The 20,572-nt window shown below is 41.2% G+C and overlaps 1 protein-coding gene across 1 annotated transcript in view; it reads right to left on the reverse strand.

Annotated features, from left to right (window-relative positions):
- Positions 1-20,572, reverse strand: part of LOC311116327 (uncharacterized protein) — a gene marked incomplete at both ends in the record, with an annotated part of 39,967 nt that overhangs the window by 4,060 nt on the left and 15,335 nt on the right. Inside the window, 17 exons of the mRNA XM_084191420.1 lie at positions 544-598; positions 1,657-1,803; positions 5,205-5,237; positions 5,361-5,405; positions 5,974-6,009; positions 9,709-9,780; positions 13,203-13,256; positions 13,495-13,548; positions 13,638-13,691; positions 15,576-15,620; positions 15,938-15,991; positions 16,287-16,340; positions 16,546-16,599; positions 16,735-16,788; positions 16,981-17,034; positions 17,156-17,209; positions 20,011-20,064. Coding sequence (XP_084047546.1) covers positions 544-598; positions 1,657-1,803; positions 5,205-5,237; positions 5,361-5,405; positions 5,974-6,009; positions 9,709-9,780; positions 13,203-13,256; positions 13,495-13,548; positions 13,638-13,691; positions 15,576-15,620; positions 15,938-15,991; positions 16,287-16,340; positions 16,546-16,599; positions 16,735-16,788; positions 16,981-17,034; positions 17,156-17,209; positions 20,011-20,064 — 973 coding nt within the window. The remainder of the gene's footprint in view (positions 1-543; positions 599-1,656; positions 1,804-5,204; positions 5,238-5,360; positions 5,406-5,973; positions 6,010-9,708; positions 9,781-13,202; positions 13,257-13,494; positions 13,549-13,637; positions 13,692-15,575; positions 15,621-15,937; positions 15,992-16,286; positions 16,341-16,545; positions 16,600-16,734; positions 16,789-16,980; positions 17,035-17,155; positions 17,210-20,010; positions 20,065-20,572) is intronic.

A 20,572-nucleotide genomic window follows, 5' to 3' on the forward strand; every position in this document is an offset into this window, starting at 1 on the left:
GGGTATAAAAAAGTCCTGAGTTTAGGAGGAGAGTAGTGGTAGTGGGAGGAGGGGGGTGGGAGACAGTAAGAGGAGGGCCCAGGGAGAGAGACCAAAAAACAGCCTGCATCTTCTGCATTGCTGGGGTTCAGGAGTCTGTTATCCATCAAACTAACAAAGGTTGAAGCGTATTTATGATGGGTTCTTTTCTGCTCCCCTCTCTTCAAACTCGACTTGAAACCGCCAAGCCAGATAGACTATAAGCCCTCAAACTCAACTCTGGACATCAAAGCCAGTTCCACTGCCTTTTTTTCATTGTTCCCCTCTAATCGGGGACTGATTTAGACCTGGGTCACCAGCTGTGTGCAATTATTTATTAGGTAGGACAGAAAACCAGCAGGCTCCGGACCTCGTAGGGTCAGAGTTGAATACCCCTGATACCCAATGAGGGTGGGGATATTACAGAGTGTTGATGCTTAAAGGTAGAGTGAGATACATTGATTTAAAAGACACAGAAGGAATGAAGCAGACAGTGTGAAAACAACTTCCTTGTGATATTCGCACCTTGCATAACTCTCATGCAGACTTGTCTGATGTGTTGATCGCTTGGTTCTTTACCCTGAAGGATAACATAAAAAAGGTTTATGATGAGAAAACAGCTTTTATACACATAGATTTAGCTTCTCAGATACATTTTGTAAGCCCTAATTGTGTTATGCCGGATACACTGGACAACTGTTGTCGATGGCCTATGGTCCGGGAGGAGGGAAAGGCCTAGAAGTAAGTAAGTATGTATGTAAGAAAGGAGGTAAATAGGTAAGTAAGTATGTAAGTTAGTAGGTAAGTATGTAAGTTAGTAACTGAATTTGTTAGTAAGTATGAAAGTAAATGAGTAAGTAAGCATGTAAATAAGTAGGTAAGTATGTAAGTTAGTAACTGAATTTGTTAGTAAGTATGAAAGTAAATGAGTAAGTAAGCATGTAAATAAGTAGGTAGGTATGTACGTTAGTAACTGAATTTGTTAGTAAGTATGAAAGTAAATGAGTAAGTAAGCATGTAAATAAGTAGGTAGGTATGTAAGTAAGTATGTAGGTGTATAAGTAAGCAAGTTAGTTAGTTAGTAAGCATGTAAGTAAGCATGTATGTAAGCAACTAAGTAAGTTAGTAAGTAAGTATATTAATAAGCAATCAAGTAAGTTAGTAAGCAAGTATGTGAGTATGTGAGTAAGTAAGTATGTGGGTACGTAAGTAATTAAGTTAGTAAGTAAGTTAGTATGTAAGTAAGTAAGTATGTAGGTACTTGTGTGAGTTAGTAAGTAAGTCCATAAGTAAGTATGTTAGTAAGTTAGTATGTAAGTAGATAATTAAGTAAGTAAGTTGTAAGTAAGCAAGTAGGTAAGTATGTAAGTAAGTATGTGAGTACGTAAGTAATTAAGTAAGTATGTAAGTAATTAATTAAGTATATAAGTCATTACGTAAATTAGTAAGTAACTAAGTTATTAAGCAAGTAAGTTCGTAAGTAATTAAGTAAGTTAATAAGTAAGTTAGTAAGTAAGTAGGTAAGTATGTAAGTAAGCAAGTAAGATATTATGTAAGTATGTAAGTAAGTAAGTAAGTAAGTAAGTTCAGGTGTATAGTCTTCAAAGTTTTGCGTGGAGGTGGTTTGGGGGTACCTACCGCTGGTCCCTGTGACCCCCTGATTCCTGGTGAGCCCCTGTTGCCCTGCATGCCACGTGGTCCAGGTGAACCAGCTGGGCCCTCGATGCCAGGCTGCCCTCTGCTACCCTCTGGTCCTCTGTTACCAGGCTCTCCTGGGTTTCCAACCTGGAGACAGAGAGGGGAGAGACCACTGGATCAGAACAACATTACATGGGTGGTACTGAGCACGCTCAATGAAGACTTCTGAGTTTCTACCCAACTTGATTATGTTGCAGAATATGGATTGGCTTTATCTGAAGCAAAGTCCGATATATCTACAGGTTCAATGCTGAAGTTGCAGTAGTGCTGAGCGATTAGTGCTTTTTGAGGTCGGTTCGGTTTCGGTTCAATTGATTTTTTTCTTTACATTAAATGCACTATGCATTATGTGGGTTGAATGCTGTAACAACACTGAATAAAACAATTAATAAAAGTCCCATGATGGTAGTGACTGTCCATTGCTGCTTATCACTTATTAACCATCATTTATTCACATTACTTTACTTTAATAAAATATTAGTTTTATTTGATGACTTTATTATTTCATTCCAAGTCATCTCATCTCTATAGAAAAGCTGCCTATGCTGTCTGACTAAATCACTATTTTAGTAGTTCTTCAAAGTAAATAAGGTAGACTTTTATGACTGCTGAATACCAACTATAAATCACTTAAATCATGTATTTTGAGGCTCGCGAAGCAACTGCTTTCTATTCCACTCAATCGCTCTTCTCTCCGTGTCTGCTCCGCACAGACTGGACAAGTTTAAGCGAGCGCAATGGATTATGGTCATTGTAGTTAATTACCATGTTTTCGGCGCTAAACTATGTAGAATATTGGCCTGTTAGAAACTACAACGCCCTACCACATCGCACAGTTCAGGCTTCATCTGATTTATCTCTACAGAATCTGCACATCGAGCTCACAGAAAAAAAACGATATTTTTTTTAATTCAAATGATTTAACCAACGTCAGTCAATTAGTTGTTTTAAAAACCGAAAAATAACCCAAATGTTGGTTAATCGCTCAGCACTACAACTAACACACTCTATGGGTGTAGATGAACTGTCTCAAAGTTACAGTTGAAGTCGGAAGTTTACATACACCTTAGCCAAATACATTTAAACTCAGTTTTTCACAATTCCTGACATTTAATCCTAGTAAAACTTCCCTGTCTTATGTCAGTTAGGATCACCACTTTATTTTAAGAATGTGAAATGTCAGAATAATAGTAGAGAGAATGATTTATTTCAGCTTTTATTTATTTAATCACATTCCCAGTGGGTCAGAAGTTTACATACACTCAATTAGTATTTGCTAACATTGCCTTTAAATTGTTTAACTTGGGTCAAACGTTTCGGGTAGCCTGCTACAAGCTTCCCACAATAAGTTGGGTGAATTTTGGCCCATTCCTCCTGACAGAGCTGGTGTAACTGAGTCAGGTTTGTAGGCCTCCTTGCTCACACACTGTGCTGCCATCCTGTTAGAAGGTAACAGATTATTTTATTATAGTGGTTAAGAGTGACTTTCATTGTGTTCCATGGTGTTTATCGCCCCCTAGTGGAGCTTTCTGGTACTTAGAAGAATGTACAAAAACCGGAAGTAGAGTAGTCATTCTGCACGCAGACAAGCAGCTAGAAACAACGCTACAGTTCTTTCTGTGCAACTATTTCTTGTCACGCTTCACCCTCGGAAAATATTTGTTTGTAAGTTCAATTCAAGCATATTGCTAGTGATGATAATATTGTTATTGATAGAATGGCTTACTTATCAATGTTAGTTGGTTACATTTACTCACTCAAATTGCATTGACTTTCATGGATGCCGTCAGCTGTATTAGTTTGCTCGTGCGTCATGTAAAAGAAGTGTAAAACATACTATAGTTTGTTACTGTTTCTAGTGTAATATGCTTTGTTATTGTACAGAGGTGTTTGTACATTATTAGAGTAATGAAAGGAGTTGGCTAGTTGTTACTCATAGAGTAATTATCTATTTGGTTTGTCGTCATGTCAGATACATGGTACCTTGGCACGTGCTTTGTATTTATGCAACTTCAACTTGAAATGTATAATGTACAGCTACAGTATGTCAATGTGAATTGGATACTAAAGTATATTATTTTCTGTATTTTGCAGTTTCACAACATAAACGTTTTCAATACATTCTTTCAAGAAAAGTCACGCCTTGGAAGTTTTATTGAAGACTCAGTTGTTAGCTATCTGTCTAGTTTTGCATGGGAATGCAATTCCAGGGCAGAATACACACACTTTTTCAGTTCTGCCAACAAACTTTCTATAGGATTGAGGTCAGGGCGTTGTGATGGCCACTCCAATACCTTGACTTTGTTGTCCTTAAGCCATTTTGCCAATACTTTGGAATTATGCTTGGGGTCATTGTCCATTTGGAAGACCCATTTGCGACCAAGCTTTAACTTCCTGACTGATGTCTTGAGATGTTGCTTCAATATATACACATAATTTTCCTTTCTCATGATGCCATCTATTTTGTGAAGTGCACCAGTCCCTCCTGCAGCAAAGCACCTCCACAGCATGATGCTGCCACCCCCGTGCTTCACGGTTGAGATTATGTTCTTCGGCTTGCAAGCGTCCCCCTTTTTCCTCCAAACATAACGATGGTCATTATGGCCAAACAGTTCTATTTTTGTTTCATCAGACCAGAGGACATTTCTCCAAAAAGTACGATCTTTGTCCCCATGTGAAGTTGCAAACCGTAGTCTGGCTTTTTTATAGCGGTTTTGGAGCAGTGGCTTCTTCCTTGCTGAGCGGCCTTTCAGGTGATGTCGATATAGGACTTGTTCTACAGTGGATATAGATACTTTGTACCTGTTTCCTCCAGCATCTTCACAAGGTCCTTTGCTGTTGTTCTGGGATTGATTTGCACTTTTCGCACCAAAGTACGTTCATCTCTAGGAGACAGAACACGTCTCCTTCCTGAGCTGTATGACGGCTGCGTGGTCCCATGGTGTTTATACTTAAGTACTATTGTTTGTACAGATGAACGTGGTACCTTCAGGCGTTTGGAAATTGCTTCCAAGGATGAACCAGACTTGTGGAGGTCTACATGTTTTTTCTGAGGTCTTGGCTGATTTCTTTTGATTTCCCCATGATGTCAAGCAAAAAGGCACTGAGTTTGAAGGTAGGCCTTGAAATACATCCACAGGTACACCTCCAATTGACTCAAATGATGTAAATTAGCCTATCAGAAGCTTCTAAAGCCATGACATAATTTTCTGGAATTTTCCAAGCTGTTTAAAGGCACAGTGAACTTAGTGTATGTAAACTTCTGACCCACTGGAATTGTGATTATAGTGAATTATAAGTGAAATAATCTGTCTGTAAACAATTGTTGAAAAAAATACTTGTGTCATGCAGAAAGTAGATGTCCTAACCGACATTCAAACGAGTTTTAATGACTCCAACCTAAGTGTATGTAAACTTCAGACTTCAACTGTAGGTATATTCCTCGTTTGAGACATAGAACTGCTTCTAGAAAAGTAGTCAGAACTCACCGCTCCTTTGGGTCCAGCTTCCCCTTGGTCACCCTATTAATCAAATGAGAAAAACCCAGATGATTAGTACAGGTGGAGTTGAAAAAGTGTTGTTTAAAAGGCTCAAATGTGAGGTCAGGTTGTATGCAATGAATCCTTGCTTGAGTGATAACTTACAACATCTCCTTTGTCTCCAGAGGTTCCCTCAGAACCTTGTTCTCCCTACACACACACACACACACACACACAAACAAATATAAATGATTTGGGGTAAACTCACTCTTCTGGATATAAAAATGCCCTGGGTAAGTTAGGAACACACACACACACCCACACAAAAATCCACACACACACAAACAAACACACACCCACACAGACACACACACCACAACTGCTGCTACCAGACTCTTACTATGATTGCTAAATACTGCACAATTTAAACACTTGCCCCCTAATCCCTCCTTCCCTAAAACACATGTAAATATTGGACTATAAATGGTTCCTTCCTGTATTCTACTGATGCTAACATGTTTATTCTATTCTACTGAGACATTTACTTTATGTTCCTATTCTTATCTTTTATTATTGCTTATTGTTGTTGCATTGTCCAGAAGGAATCTGCAAGTAAGCATTTGGTTGGATGGTGTATACCATGTGTCTCCTGTACATACGACTAATGAAACTTGAAAGGGCCCATCCACACTGCTGGTGGATTATCAAATTGACTTTAAGATACAGACAAATATTGTTGAGAGAGATAAACAGACGTTTTCAAACTTGGAATTCTTACCTGTTCCCCTTTAGGTCCTCCCTCGCCAGCTTCTCCCTGAAGTTGAGGAAAAATCAGTTCAGTATTGAAAATCGTTTAACTACAGTACAGTTATACAGTTAAGCAACAGCACTAGTTATACTACTACAGCACAAGTTATACAGTACAGTTAAACAACAGCACTAGTTATACTACTATAGCAAGTTATACAGTACAGTTAAGCAACAGCACTAGTTATACTACTATAGCAAGTTATACAGTACAGTTATACAGTTATACAACAGCATTAGTTATACTACTATAGCAAGTTATACAGTACAGTTAAGCAACAGCACTAGTTATACTACTATAGCAAGTTATACAGTACAGTTAAGCAACAGCACTAGTTATACTACTATAGCAAGTTATACAGTACAGTTAAGCAACAGCACTAGTTATACTACTATAGCAAGTTATACAGTACAGTTAAGCAACAGCACTAGTTATACTACTACAGCAAGTTATACAGTACAGTTAAACAGTTAAACAACAGCACTAGTTATACTACTATAGCAAGTTATACAGTACAGTTAAGCAACAGCACTAGTTATACTACTACAGCAAGTTATACAGTACAGTTAAACAGTTAAACAACAGCACTAGTTATACTACTACAGCACAAGTTATACAGTACAGTTAAGCAACAGCAAGTTATACTACTATCTACCGTTTTTTACAATCACTTTGGCACTAATTTCAGAACATTGACGTCATTTTTCAAAACTCTAGACACACAACTCTCAACCAATGATCAAAATGAACATTTTTCAAAACTCTTAACACTTTTTTCAATTGCTTGGATACAATACACATAAAACTAAGATCATTTGTTCATTTAACAAAAATCACCTGTTCAATATGACACAACTTAACATCAAAGTACTACTATTTCAAAAGGCAATTCACACATTACATTTCAGATGAGTGTCTATTCATTTCATTACAATTATCCAACTATCAATTGATACAACTGCTCAAAATGATAAGTAACTGTTGCATTACTCTTAATGCATAGTTGTATGGAAACAGACAAACAATATTCCATGTTCAGATCATGAAAGTTTCAAGATAACGAGATTCATTGTCACCAATTAGCGTGGAGCATGAACCAATTAGACTACATTATCTATGGATGTAATATTTCATCATCATTCTTTATCAGACACCGTTTCTATGGTCCCATGTACCACCCTTTCAGACTATTTACAGTATTGACAGTACTGCACTGTATGGATGCAGGCCCTTGTAATTGCTTGTCCAATTCTGCCAACTCGTTACTGATGATTGAGTTCACATTGTGGAACGAGTATATAAAGAATTGATTGGGATCCACTTGCAACAACATAGCGATACGTACTGTAACATGGAGCCGGCAGGTGATCCAGGTCACAATAGAGGTCAAGCAGTGGTGGGAGGAAGACGAGGAAGACGTGTTGGTCAAAGGAATGGCAGGGGACAAGCACCCCTTCTGAGAGGTGGTCGTGGGCCTTGTTTGAGAGGTGTGGGGGAACGTGGTAGAGGACAAGGCCACGGACCAAGACAGCAACAGCAAAGAGTGTCCAATGAAATCCGAGCAATAGTTGTAGACCATGTCATATATCATGGCATGACAATGACTGAGGCGGCTACAATGATACAACCAAACCTCAGAAGGTTAACCGTTGTCGCAATAATCAGAACTTTCCGCAATGAGAATCGGTAAGTTGTCAGCATGCACTAAACATTATGCTACTCTCAATTGTCAAATGACTGCATACCAATGTGTATCACAGAGTAGGTGATGTGACCAAGTGTCTTCTTACTGTAATTTTCCCTGTAGAATTGAGACTAGGCCAAATAGGGGAGGCAGAGTCAAAATTCTGACTGACCAACAAGAGCAGGCTGTGGTCGAAATGATATTCGCCTTACAGAAATTTGCCAGCATATCTTGGACAATGAAGACATGTTTAACAATGTGGAATCCATAAGTTTGCCGACTATTGCACGCATGCTGAAAAGGCACCAGGTGTCTTTAAAACAACTATACCATGTGCTTTTTGAAAGAAATGCAGACAGAGTGAAGCAAATGAGGACTGAGTATGTTCAGGTATGTTCCGTTTCAAGATGGCTGTTGTAATAAAATTCCCTAATAATTCTACATTGTAGAGTAATCAGTAAATCTCTTTCCAAAATGTATTTTTAGAGGGTGATGGAGCTGGATGCTGATGACAACCATCACAAATTCATATATTTGGATGAGGCAGGCTTTAACCTGGCCAAGACAAGGAGGAGAGGTCGGAATTTCATTGGCCAGCGGGCAACCATCCAAGTACCTGGACAATGTGGGGCCAACATTACAATGTGTGCGGCTATATCAGAAGATGGTGTGGTGGGACGCAGACCTCGTATTGGATCATATAATGCAGCTCTCCTTGTAACCTTCCTTGATGAGTTCGATCAGGTCTGTAGAGCTGATGGCGTGACCTATGTCATTGTGTGGGATAATGTCAGGTTCCACCATGCTCATATGGTGCAAGCATGGTTTCAGGCCCATGCACAATTTACCACCCTGTATTTACCCCCATACTCTCCTTTCCTTAACCCGATTGAGGAATTATTCTCCACATGGAGATGGAAGGTTTATGATAGGCGCCCTCATGAACAAGTCACTCTTCTCCAGGCCATGGATGACGCATGCAATGACATCACGGCAGACCAGTGTCAGGCCTGGATTCGCCATGCCCGAAGGTTTTTTCCAAGATGTTTGTCTAATGAAAACATCCATTGTGATGTAGATGAGAACCTGTGGCCAAATCCACAAGACAGAGTTGATGAAAATGTAGAAGTACAGTAATCACTCCTATGTTTTGCTTTTTACAGTACAAGCAAGCAAGTTGAGGAACACTGCATTTTATGTTTTACAGTACTGTATTGTTTTTCATCAATATATTTCAGATTTTGTTCAATGATTCCACTGTGTCTGTAGTATTATCTCTACTACTGCAGTACTTTTACAGGGATGTATTTACATGTAGTACCATAATGAAACATGTATCACCTATTTTGTACTACAATATTTAATGATTGTACGAACAATGACACAGTGAAACTATCGGTTGCTTGTGTGTGGGTGATCTAAATTAACGTTTCATTGGTATTTCACAATAAATTAGTTTTTTGAACCAATGATTGTGTAAGTGCAAGATTTCTTTAAAGATATGAATGCACAATGCAATGTTTTGAACATTGGACAGCCTGTGTTACAAGTGATTACCGTTTTGAGTTTTGTGTCTAGAGTTTTGAAAAATTACGTCAAGGTTCTGAAATTAGTGCCAAAGTGATTGTAAAAAACTGTAATACCCGCAGCAAGACTAGTCTTATCAATGCATATTTCAACTTGTAACACTAGAGGGGGCCAAATAGATGTATTTTTCATGATTGTACAGAACCGTGAAAAGTCAAATCAAAACTAGTGGTTTCATGAACATTGGAAATTGTCATAAGAAGTTTGTGGAACCTGAAATGACTAAACACAAGCCACATTGCTGTTCAGTTGAGGATCCTCTCTGTCTTCTTATCAAATATCAAGCATGCAGAAAGTAAACGGTCCGGGGAGCGTAAATCCAGTAAGCAGTAGTTTGAGTATTTGTATAACAGCAGTGTTTGTTTCCCCACCAGACGGCAGGTCTCTACAGAGGGGATAGATACCAGTCAAAATAGAACGTCCTCTTATCTTACCCTCTCTCCCTTCACTCCGGGGAGGCCTGGGGGTCCGGGAACACCAGGAAGACCAAGATCCCCTTTAGATCCCTACAAAACAAAGGTAGAGAGACAACAATGAGGTCAGAGGTCAACACCACACTACTGTATGCCCTGTATGGCTCAGTTGGTTAGCGCATGGAGCTTGCAACGCCAGGTTTGTGGGTTTGATTCCAGGGGCATCCCATACGTAAGATGTATGCACGCATGACTGTAAGAATAAAAGCATCTGCTAAATGGAATACTGTATGTAAATATATAAAACTACAGCAGAAAGTAGTTGGAAACCTAAGATAAGACAGCAGAGTATGGAGCCTTTCTTCCTTCTGTCATTAGGACAACATCCACTGGGTTAATTAACTGTTCATGAGACGGATATATCAGGGTAGTGACTCAAAATGTGCACAAAAGAAAGAGAATTCCTAAAAACCTGGCCGCAATTTTTATTTTGTATGTTTATGTGTGTGTGTCTCTTCATTCTGTGTGCTGGGCACACCTTTGATCGCTGACCGTGTGTGTTTGAGGAATGCCAAAGGAACAGAGGGCTCTTTCAGCCGGCTGGCCCTGGACCCCATTCTCTCCTTACTGTGAAAATAGCCTCTGAGATCCTGAGATCCCATTCAGGCCTATTCTCTAGAGAGTTTCTGTGTAACCACAGCCAGGTCCACACTCTCTGTAACCACAGCCAGGTCCACACTCTCTGTAACCACAGCCAGGTCCACACTCTCTGTAACCACAGCCAGGTCCACACTCTCTGTAACCACAGCCAGGTCCACACTCTCTGTAACCACAGCCAGGTCCACACTCTCTGTAACCACAGCCAGGTCCACACTCTCTGTAACCACAGCCAGGTCCACACTCTCTGTAACCACAGCCAGGTCCACACTCTCTGTAACCACAGCCAGGTCCACACTCTCTGTAACCACAGCCAGGTCCACACTCTCTGTAACCACAGCCAGGTCCACACTCTCTGTAACCACAGCCAGGTCCACACTCTCTGTAACCACAGCCAGGTCCACACTCTCTGTAACCACAGCCAGTTCCACACTCTCTGTAACCACAGCCAGGTCCACACTCTCTGTAACCACAGCCAGGTCCACACTCTCTGTAACCACAGCCAGGTCCACACTCTCTGTAACCACAGCCAGGTCCACACTCTCTGTAACCACAGCCAGTTCCACACTCTCTGTAACCACAGCCAGGTCCACACTCTCTGTAACCACAGCCAGTTCCACACTCTCTGTAACCACAGCCAGGTCCACACTCTCTGTAACCACAGCCAGGTCCACACTCTCTGTAACCACAGCCAGGTCCACACTCTCTGTAACCACAGCCAGGTCCACACTCTCTGTAACCACAGCCAGGTCCACACTCTCTGTAACCACAGCCAGGTCCACACTCTCTGTAACCACAGCCAGGTCCACACTCTCTGTAACCACAGCCAGGTCCACACTCTCTGTAACCACAGCCAGGTCCACACTCTCTGTAACCACAGCCAGTTCCACACTCTCTGTAACCACAGCCAGGTCCACACTCTCTGTAACCACAGCCAGGTCCACACTCTCTGTAACCACAGCCAGGTCCACACTCTCTGTAACCACAGCCAGGTCCACACTCTCTGTAACCACAGCCAGTTCCACACTCTCTGTAACCACAGCCAGGTCCACACTCTCTGTAACCACAGCCAGGTCCACACTCTCTGTAACCACAGCCAGGTCCACACTCTCTGTAACCACAGCCAGTTCCACACTCTCTGTAACCACAGCCAGGTCCACACTCTCTGTAACCACAGCCAGGTCCACACTCTCTGTAACCACAGCCAGGTCCACACTCTCTGTAACCACAGCCAGGTCCACACTCTCTGTAACCACAGCCAGGTCCACACTCTCTGTAACCACAGCCAGGTCCACACTCTCTGTAACCATAGCCAGGTCCACACTCTCTGTAACCACAGCCAGGTCCACACTCTCTGTAACCACAGCCAGGTCCACACTCTCTGTAACCACAGCCAGGTCCACACTCTCTATAACCACAGCCAGGTCCACACTCTCTGTAACCACAGCCAGGTCCACACTCTCTGTAACCACAGCCAGGTCCACACTCTCTGTAACCACAGCCAGGTCCACACTCTCTGTAACCACAGCCAGGTCCACACTCTCTGTAACCACAGCCAGGTCCACACTCTCTGTAACCACAGCCAGGTCCACACTCTCTGTAACCACAGCCAGGTCCACACTCTCTGTAACCACAGCCAGGTCCACACTCTCTGTAACCACAGCCAGGTCCACACTCTCTGTAACCACAGCCAGTTCCACACTCTCTGTAACCACAGCCAGGTCCACACTCTCTGTAACCACAGCCAGTTCCACACTCTCTGTAACCACAGCCAGGTCCACACTCTCTGTAACCACAGCCAGTTCCACACTCTCTGTAACCACAGCCAGGTCCACACTCTCTGTAACCACAGCCAGTTCCACACTCTCTGTAACCACAGCCAGGTCCACACTCTCTGTAACCACAGCCAGGTCCACACTCTCTGTAACCACAGCCAGGTCCACACTCTCTGTAACCACAGCCAGTTCCACACTCTCTGTAACCACAGCCAGGTCCACACTCTCTGTAACCACAGCCAGGTCCACACTCTCTGTAACCACAGCCAGGTCCACACTCTCTGTAACCACAGCCAGGTCCACACTCTCTGTAACCACAGCCAGGTCCACACTCTCTGTAACCACAGCCAGGTCCACACTCTCTGTAACCATAGCCAGGTCCACACTCTCTGTAACCACAGCCAGGTCCACACTCTCTGTAACCACAGCCAGGTCCACACTCTCTGTAACCACAGCCAGGTCCACACTCTCTGTAACCACAGCCAGTTCCACACTCTCTGTAACCACAGCCAGGTCCACACTCTCTGTAACCACAGCCAGTTCCACACTCTCTGTAACCACAGCCAGGTCCACACTCTCTGTAACCACAGCCAGGTCCACACTCTCTGTAACCACAGCCAGGTCCACACTCTCTGTAACCACAGCCAGGTCCACACTCTCTGTAACCACAGCCAGGTCCACACTCTCTGTAACCACAGCCAGGTCCACACTCTCTGTAACCACAGCCAGGTCCACACTCTCTGTAACCACAGCCAGGTCCACACTCTCTGTAACCACAGCCAGGTCCACACTCTCTGTAACCACAGCCAGGTCCACACTCTCTGTAACCACAGCCAGGTCTACACTCCTCTCTCTCTGTCTCTCTCTCTCCCTCTCGCTCACTCGCTCTCTCTGTCTCTTTCTCTCTCTTTCTCTCTTTCTCTTTCTCTCTCTCAATAATCTTGGTGTTCCAGCCTAACATTGTCATCATTGAGTCATTGTTACAAAGTATGTTTCCATTCATCAATCCTCATACTATACCTGGCACAAAGACACACAGCATCACACAGCAACGAGACAGCAACAACAACAACAATAACTCACCCTGGCTCCTGGTTTGCCTGGAGGACCGGCTGGTCCTTGTTCTCCTCTGTCTCCCTAGAGAAGTGTCAAAGGAAATTACAAGAGAGAAGAAGAGAAGGCTTGTTTTATTGGACAATAACGCACGATAAAGGACATTAAAATGGAACCCCAGCGGGCAAAACTGGTTGCAATGACATCATTGACATCAATGACATCACTGCAACCCAATTCCTACCAGTTGTAATATGGTTGTGATGACGTCATAAAAACAGCTTTGCCTGCTTGGAAATATAATAAATGACAGGATACTCACTGGTCCGCCAATTGGTCCAATGGGTCCTAGATCTCCTGCTTTTCCTTGCTCTCCCTACAGAGAGACATCACAATGAACCGTTTGTTACTGTGTAGACAATTTGAAATGTATTTTAAATCAACTTTGATTTGATTTGGACTTACTGTTTTACCAGCAGATCCCATTGTTCCAAGAAGACCTGGCTCTCCAGAGCCACCCTGAAATAGAGCAACATAAACAGAGTTTATGTCATCATCTCTCTTGGACAGATACACGTCCCATAGGATGGTATCGTAGTGTCTGTCAACACACTGAGATGCCACGACTAACGAGGAACTTTGTTCCGGTGTGCAGATTTTTTCATTACTGATTTGGGACATTTGGCCCATAGACTTGGCCGAAACTTGCAGAGAGAGTGGGGTGGAGCTACCGCCCTGCTTCCACTCCTTGTTCTAGTATCTTCTCTAACAGAACTGAGTTCCCTGTGTCAGAGATGAAGTCAGGTCAGGTCAATGTCAGGACAGTGTCAGGACAGTCAGGTCAGAGTCAGGTCAGTGTCAGGACAGTCAGGTCAGGGTCAGGACAGTGTCAGGACAGTCCGATCAGTGTCAGATCAGTGTCAGGACAGTCAGGTCAGTGGCAGGACAGTCAGGTCAGGGTCAGGACAGTCAGGTCAGGTCAGGGTCAGGACAGTCAGGTCAGGGTCAGGACAGTCAGGTCAGTGTCAGGACAGTCAGGTCAGTGTCAGGACAGTCAGGTCAGTGTTAGGACAGTCAGGTCAGGGTCAGGACAGTCAGGGTCAGGACAGTCAGGTCAGGGTCAGGACAGTCAGGTCAGGATCAGGACAGTCAGGTCAGTGTCAGGACAGTCAGGTCAGGGTCAGGACAGTCAGGTCAGGGTCAGGACAGTCAGTGTCAGGACAGTCAGGTCAGAGTCAGATCAGGACAGTCAGGTCAGTGTCAGGACAGTCAGGTCAGGTCAGGGTCAGGTCAGTGTCAGGACAGTCAGTGTCAGGACAGTCAGGTCAGGATCAGGACAGTCAGGTCAGGATCAGGACAGTCAGGTCAGTGTCAGGACAGTCAGGGTCAGGACAGTCAGGTCAGTGTCAGGACAGTCAGGTCAGGTCAGGTCAGGGTCAGGACAGTCAGGTCAGTGTCAGGACAGTCAGGTCAGGGTCAGGACAGTCAGGTCAGTGTCAGGACAGTCAGGTCAGGGTCAGAACAGTCAGGACAGTCAGGTCAGGGTCAGAACAGTCAGGTCAGTGTCAGGTCAGTCAGGTCAGGGTCAGGACAGTCAGGTCAGGGTCAGGTCAGTCAGGACAGTCAGGTCAGGGTCAGGACAGTCAGGTCAGTGTCAGGACAGTCAGGTCAGGGTCAGAACAGTCAGGTCAGTGTCAGGACAGTCAGGTCAGTGTCAGGACAGTCAGGTCAGGGTCAGAACAGTCAGGTCAGTGTCAGGACAGTCAGGTCAGGGTCAGAACAGTCAGGTCAGTGTCAGGTCAGTCAGGTCAGGGTCAGGACAGTCAGGTCAGGGTCAGGTCAGTGTCAGGACAGTCAGGTCAGGGTCAGGACAGTCAGGTCAGGGTCAGGTCAGTGTCAGGACAGTCAGGTCAGGGTCAGGACAGTCAGGTCAGGGTCAGAACAGTCAGGTCAGTGTCAGGTCAGTCAGGTCAGGGTCAGGACAGTCAGGTCAGGGTCAGGTCAGTGTCAGGACAGTCAGGTCAGTGTCAGGACAGTCAGGTCAGGGTCAGGGCAGTCAGGTCAGGGTCAGGACAGTCAGGTCAGGGTCAGGACAGTCAGGTCAGGGTCAGGACAGTCAGGTCAGGTCAGTGTCAGGACAGTCAGGTCAGTGTCAGAACAGTCAGGTCAGGGTCAGAACTGTCAGGTCAGTGTACCCATGCTGCTATCCAGCTGCAGCTCCTCAGTGACACAGATGAGCTCTATTTGTCAGATGGCTTGAGTTTATGGCACAGAGTAATGCCTATTGGCTGTAGATTCATTGATATAAGTGGTGTATTGTAGGTGATTTGTGATGTCATCATGATGCCTACCATAGAATTAGGAATTAGAATACTAATTTAATAAGATCTCTATGACGCCTACCTTCTCGCCACCAGTTCCTTTCGGGCCAGGAGAACCAGGTAATCCCTAGAGAGGCGACACAATATTGTCAAACAAAATCATTCTACAGTAACAAGAATGATCATGTAAATACCTAGAATACATTTGACAGAAACAATCATCCATTTATTATCCATTTCAAAGATGTTGTTGAAAACATGAAAATCTAAAATGTTTGTAAAACAAAATAGCCTACAGAATGGTGGTGGTCAATCAGAAACAATTATCCCATGTTATTATTGTTGTTATTTCACATCAGGATTAGAATACGGGAGGCTGAGGAGTTTTACACAGGCGCAACCAATCAGAACGCCTGTTAGTGTGAGGTCAAAGGTCATACTTACAGGAAGTCCCTGAAGCCCCACCTCCCCGGGAGACCCAGCCTTGCCAATGGTGCCCTGTGGAGAAAGAGAGTTACGTGAGTTAAGATGAAATGCTGACATCACAGTTGTAACCTTAACTTGACTTGACAACTCCTGCTGATTCCTCTGTTCAACCAGTATGAATCCCATTCTATAGTGGACTTTTCAGGATGCCGTGATCTCCATTGCCAACCCAATAGAAATTGCTGCAAAAAAGAATCACTGTAGACGTATGAGAGCACACAGCAAAACTAGAACATTACCTCTGTCAACACAACATTTATGAACAGTTGTAAACGTATAAACATCTTATAGTAGATCATTTCCATACCTTTCCACCTGGCATTCCAGGAATACCTTCACGGCCATCCACACCTGACAAACCCTAGACATGAAAAAAGAACCACAACAATTATTCCATGACAAGTGTTAATGTTCCAAGAAGGTTCTATGGTTCTATGAATGGTTCTATGGCTTAAATGGTTCTAAGAGTCTATGAATACACAACAGACATGATATGCTTACGTTTCCCACCACTAAGACTGATTGTTTATGTTGAGATAAAGCAGTACAGGTACAGTAATACTTACACCCTCTCCCTTGGGCCCAGGAAGACCTGTGATGCCTCTTCCACCTTGAGATCCCTAGATAACAACACAATAGTATAAGGAACCAATCAGGGCATCAGTATAACACCATCACCACCACCCTAGACAGTGACTAAAAACAAGCATCAATTTGGCCATGTGAAACCATGGCAGGTGTATTCTGATACCCACCTCATCACCTTTAGGACCAGACTCGCCCATCACGCCTCTCTGGCCTTGGTCACCCTAAAAAGATACAGCGTAAACATATTGTAAGACAAAACCTTTTTACAGAGATGTTTAATCATTTTGTTAATTGAGAACAATACATAATGACACGTAAACAGTGTTGTATTTCTGAAAAACAAACCTTTCCAGAGATCTAACATTAGTGAAATCATAATGAACAGGAGAAGGGGATTATGGGAGAATACTTACAGTGGCTCCTGCAACACCCTGGGGACCTGGATCTCCATCATGTCCTCGTGCTCCCTGTCACAACACAAGAGGTATATTAGCATTACGCTGACAGAAAGGATGGAAACACAACGCAAATAACATGTTTCAGCGAGCCAGGATTGAAATATAATTAACTTCAATGCGTGACTCTTACCAGTTCACCTTTGAGCCCCATCATTCCAGTGGAGCCTCTGATTCCCTGAGGACCCTGGAATCACACAACAGCAGAAAGACAAACTATCACTAACTGTCACTGTAGACAATCTGTTATATTCTCACTATAGACAATCTGTTATATTATCACTATAGACAATCTGTTATCTTCTCACTATAGACAATCTGTTATCTTCTCACTATAGACAATCTGTTATATTCTCACTAGACAATCTGTTATATTATCACTATAGACAATCTGTTATCTTCTCACTATAGACAATCTGTTATCTTCTCACTATAGACAATCTGTTATATTCTCACTATAGACAATCTGTTATATTATCACTTTAGACAATCTGTTATATTATCACTATAGACAATCTGTTATATTCTCACTATAGACAATCTGTTATATTATCACTATAGACAATCTGTTATCTTCTCACTATAGACAATCTGTTATATTTTCACTATAGACAATCTGTTATATTATCACTATAGACAATCTGTTATCTTCTCACTATAGACAATCTGTTATATTCTCACTATAGACAATCTGTTATCTTCTCACTATAGACAATCTGTTATATTATCACTATAGACAATCTGTTATATTATCACTATAGACAATCTGTTATCTTCTCACTATAGACAATCTGTTATCTTCTCACTATAGACAATCTGTTATATTATCACTATAGACAATCTGTTATCTTCTCACTATAGACAATCTGTTATCTTCTCACTATAGACAATATGTTATATTATCACTATAGACAATCTGTTATCTTCTCACTATAGACTATCTGTTATATTATCACTATAGACAATATGTTATATTATCACTATAGACAATATGTTATATTATCACTATAGACAACCTGTTATCTTCTCACTATAGACAATCTGTTATATTATCACTATAGACAATCTGTTATCTTCTCACTATAGACAATCTGTTATATTATCACTATAGACAATCTGTTATCTTCTCACTATAGACAATCTGTTATCTTCTCACTATAGACAATCTGTTATATTATCACTATAGACAATCTGTTATCTTCTCACTATAGACACTCTGTTATATTATCACTATAGACAATCTGTTATATTACCACTATAGACAATCTGTTATATTTTCACTATAGATAATCTGTTATATTCTCACTATAGACAATTTGTTATATTATCACTATAGACAATCTGTTATATTCTCACTATAGACAATCTGTTATATTCTCACTATAGACAATCTGTTATATTCTCACTATAGACAATCTGTTATCTTCTCACTATAGACAATCTGTTATATTATCACTATAGACAATCTGTTATATTATCACTATAGACAATCTGTTATCTTCTCACTATAGACAATCTGTTATCTTCTCACTATAGACAATCTGTTATATTCTCACTATAGACAATCTGTTATCTTCTCACTATAGACAATCTGTTATCTTCTCACTATAGACAATCTGTTATATTATCACTATAGACAATCTGTTATCTTCTCACTATAGACAATCTGTTATCTTCTCACTATAGACAATCTGTTATCTTCTCACTATAGACAATCTGTTATATTATCACTATAGACAATCTGTTATATTATAACTATAGACAATCTGTTATATTCTCACTATAGACAATCTGTTATATTATCACTATAGACAATCTGTTATATTATCACTATAGACAATCTGTTATATTATCACTATAGACAATCTGTTATATTCTCACTATAGACAATCTGTTATATTATCACTATAGACAATCTGTTATATTATCACTATAGACAATCTGTTATATTCTCACTATAGACAATCTGTTATATTATCACTATAGACAATCTGTTATATTATCACTATAGACAATCTGTTATATTATCACTATAGATAATCTGTTATATTCTCACTATAGACAATCTGTTATATTATCACTATAGACAATCTGTTATATTATCACTATAGACAATCTGTTATCTTCTCACTATAGACAATCTGTTATATTCTCACTATAGACAATCTGTTATCTTCTCACTATAGACAATCTGTTATATTATCACTATAGACAATCTGTTATCTTCTCACTATAGACAATCTGTTATCTTCTCACTATAGACAATCTGTTATATTCTCACTATAGACAATCTGTTAAATTATCACTATAGACAATCTGTTATATTGTCACTATAGACAATCTGTTATCTTCTCACTATAGACAATCTGTTAAATTATCACTATAGACAATCTTGTATATTATCACTATAGACAATCTGTTATATTATCACTATAGACAATCTGTTAAATTATCACTATAGACAATCTGTTATCTTCTCACTATAGACAATCTGTTATCTTCTCACTATAGACAATCTGTTATATTATCACTATAGACAATCTGTTATATTATCACTATAGACAATCTGTTATATTATCACTATAGACAATCTGTTATATTATCACTATAGACAATCTGTTATATTTTCACTATAGACAATCTGTTATATTCTCACTATAGACAATCTGTTATATTCTCACTATAGACAATCTGTTATATTCTCACTAGACAATCTGTTATATTATCACTATAGACAATCTGTTATATTATCACTATAGACAATCTGTTATATTATCACTATAGACAATCTGTTATATTATCACTATAGACAATCTGTTATCTTCTCACTATAGACAACCTGTTATCTTCTCACTATAGACAACCTGTTATCTTCTCACTATAGACAATCTGTTATATTATCACTATAGACAATCTGTTATATTATCACTGTAGACAATGTGTTATATTATCTGTTAAAATAAAGGGATGTTAATGAACGAATCAAACCTTTGGGCCCTGGGATCCGAGGACCCCTGTGGTTCCCTGGTCACCTTCTTCACCCTAGAGAGAGAAGTAACATGAAGACATCAGGAAGATGAACAACACCGTATGACAGAGACATGAAAACATTAGTAGGTATAGGAGGATAGAAAGATGGATTTCAAATGGAAGCTGTTTCAAAACAACATTAATGGCCGCAATAAAACTCACATGGACTTTAAATCAATGTTGCTATAGCTTCATTTACTCAGAGATTCATGACACACTTTTCAATGAAATCGACTCTACCGCTGATCACACTGCCAATGTGCCACTGCCCAAAATTTTTTTGTGAGTTCAATCAGCTGTCAGAGACAACACCCTTTGACTTGTGAGGGAAAAGCATCCATGTACTACACCAGACACCCTTCAATAGAGCCAATAAGCATGGCTGAATTATGTACAGGGAGAAAGTCATTTACAGTCGATGGATACATGAAGTTTGACTCTAGACAGACAGTGAATGGTGTTATAGGCCACTAGGTGATGAAGTGACTTGGGCATAGAGCTGAACTTATTCCCATGTATA

The sequence above is a fragment of the Coregonus lavaretus genome, assembly GCF_964263955.1.
Source record: "Coregonus lavaretus genome assembly, contig: HAP1_SCAFFOLD_584, whole genome shotgun sequence".
Classification (NCBI taxonomy): Eukaryota; Metazoa; Chordata; class Actinopteri; order Salmoniformes; family Salmonidae; genus Coregonus; species Coregonus lavaretus.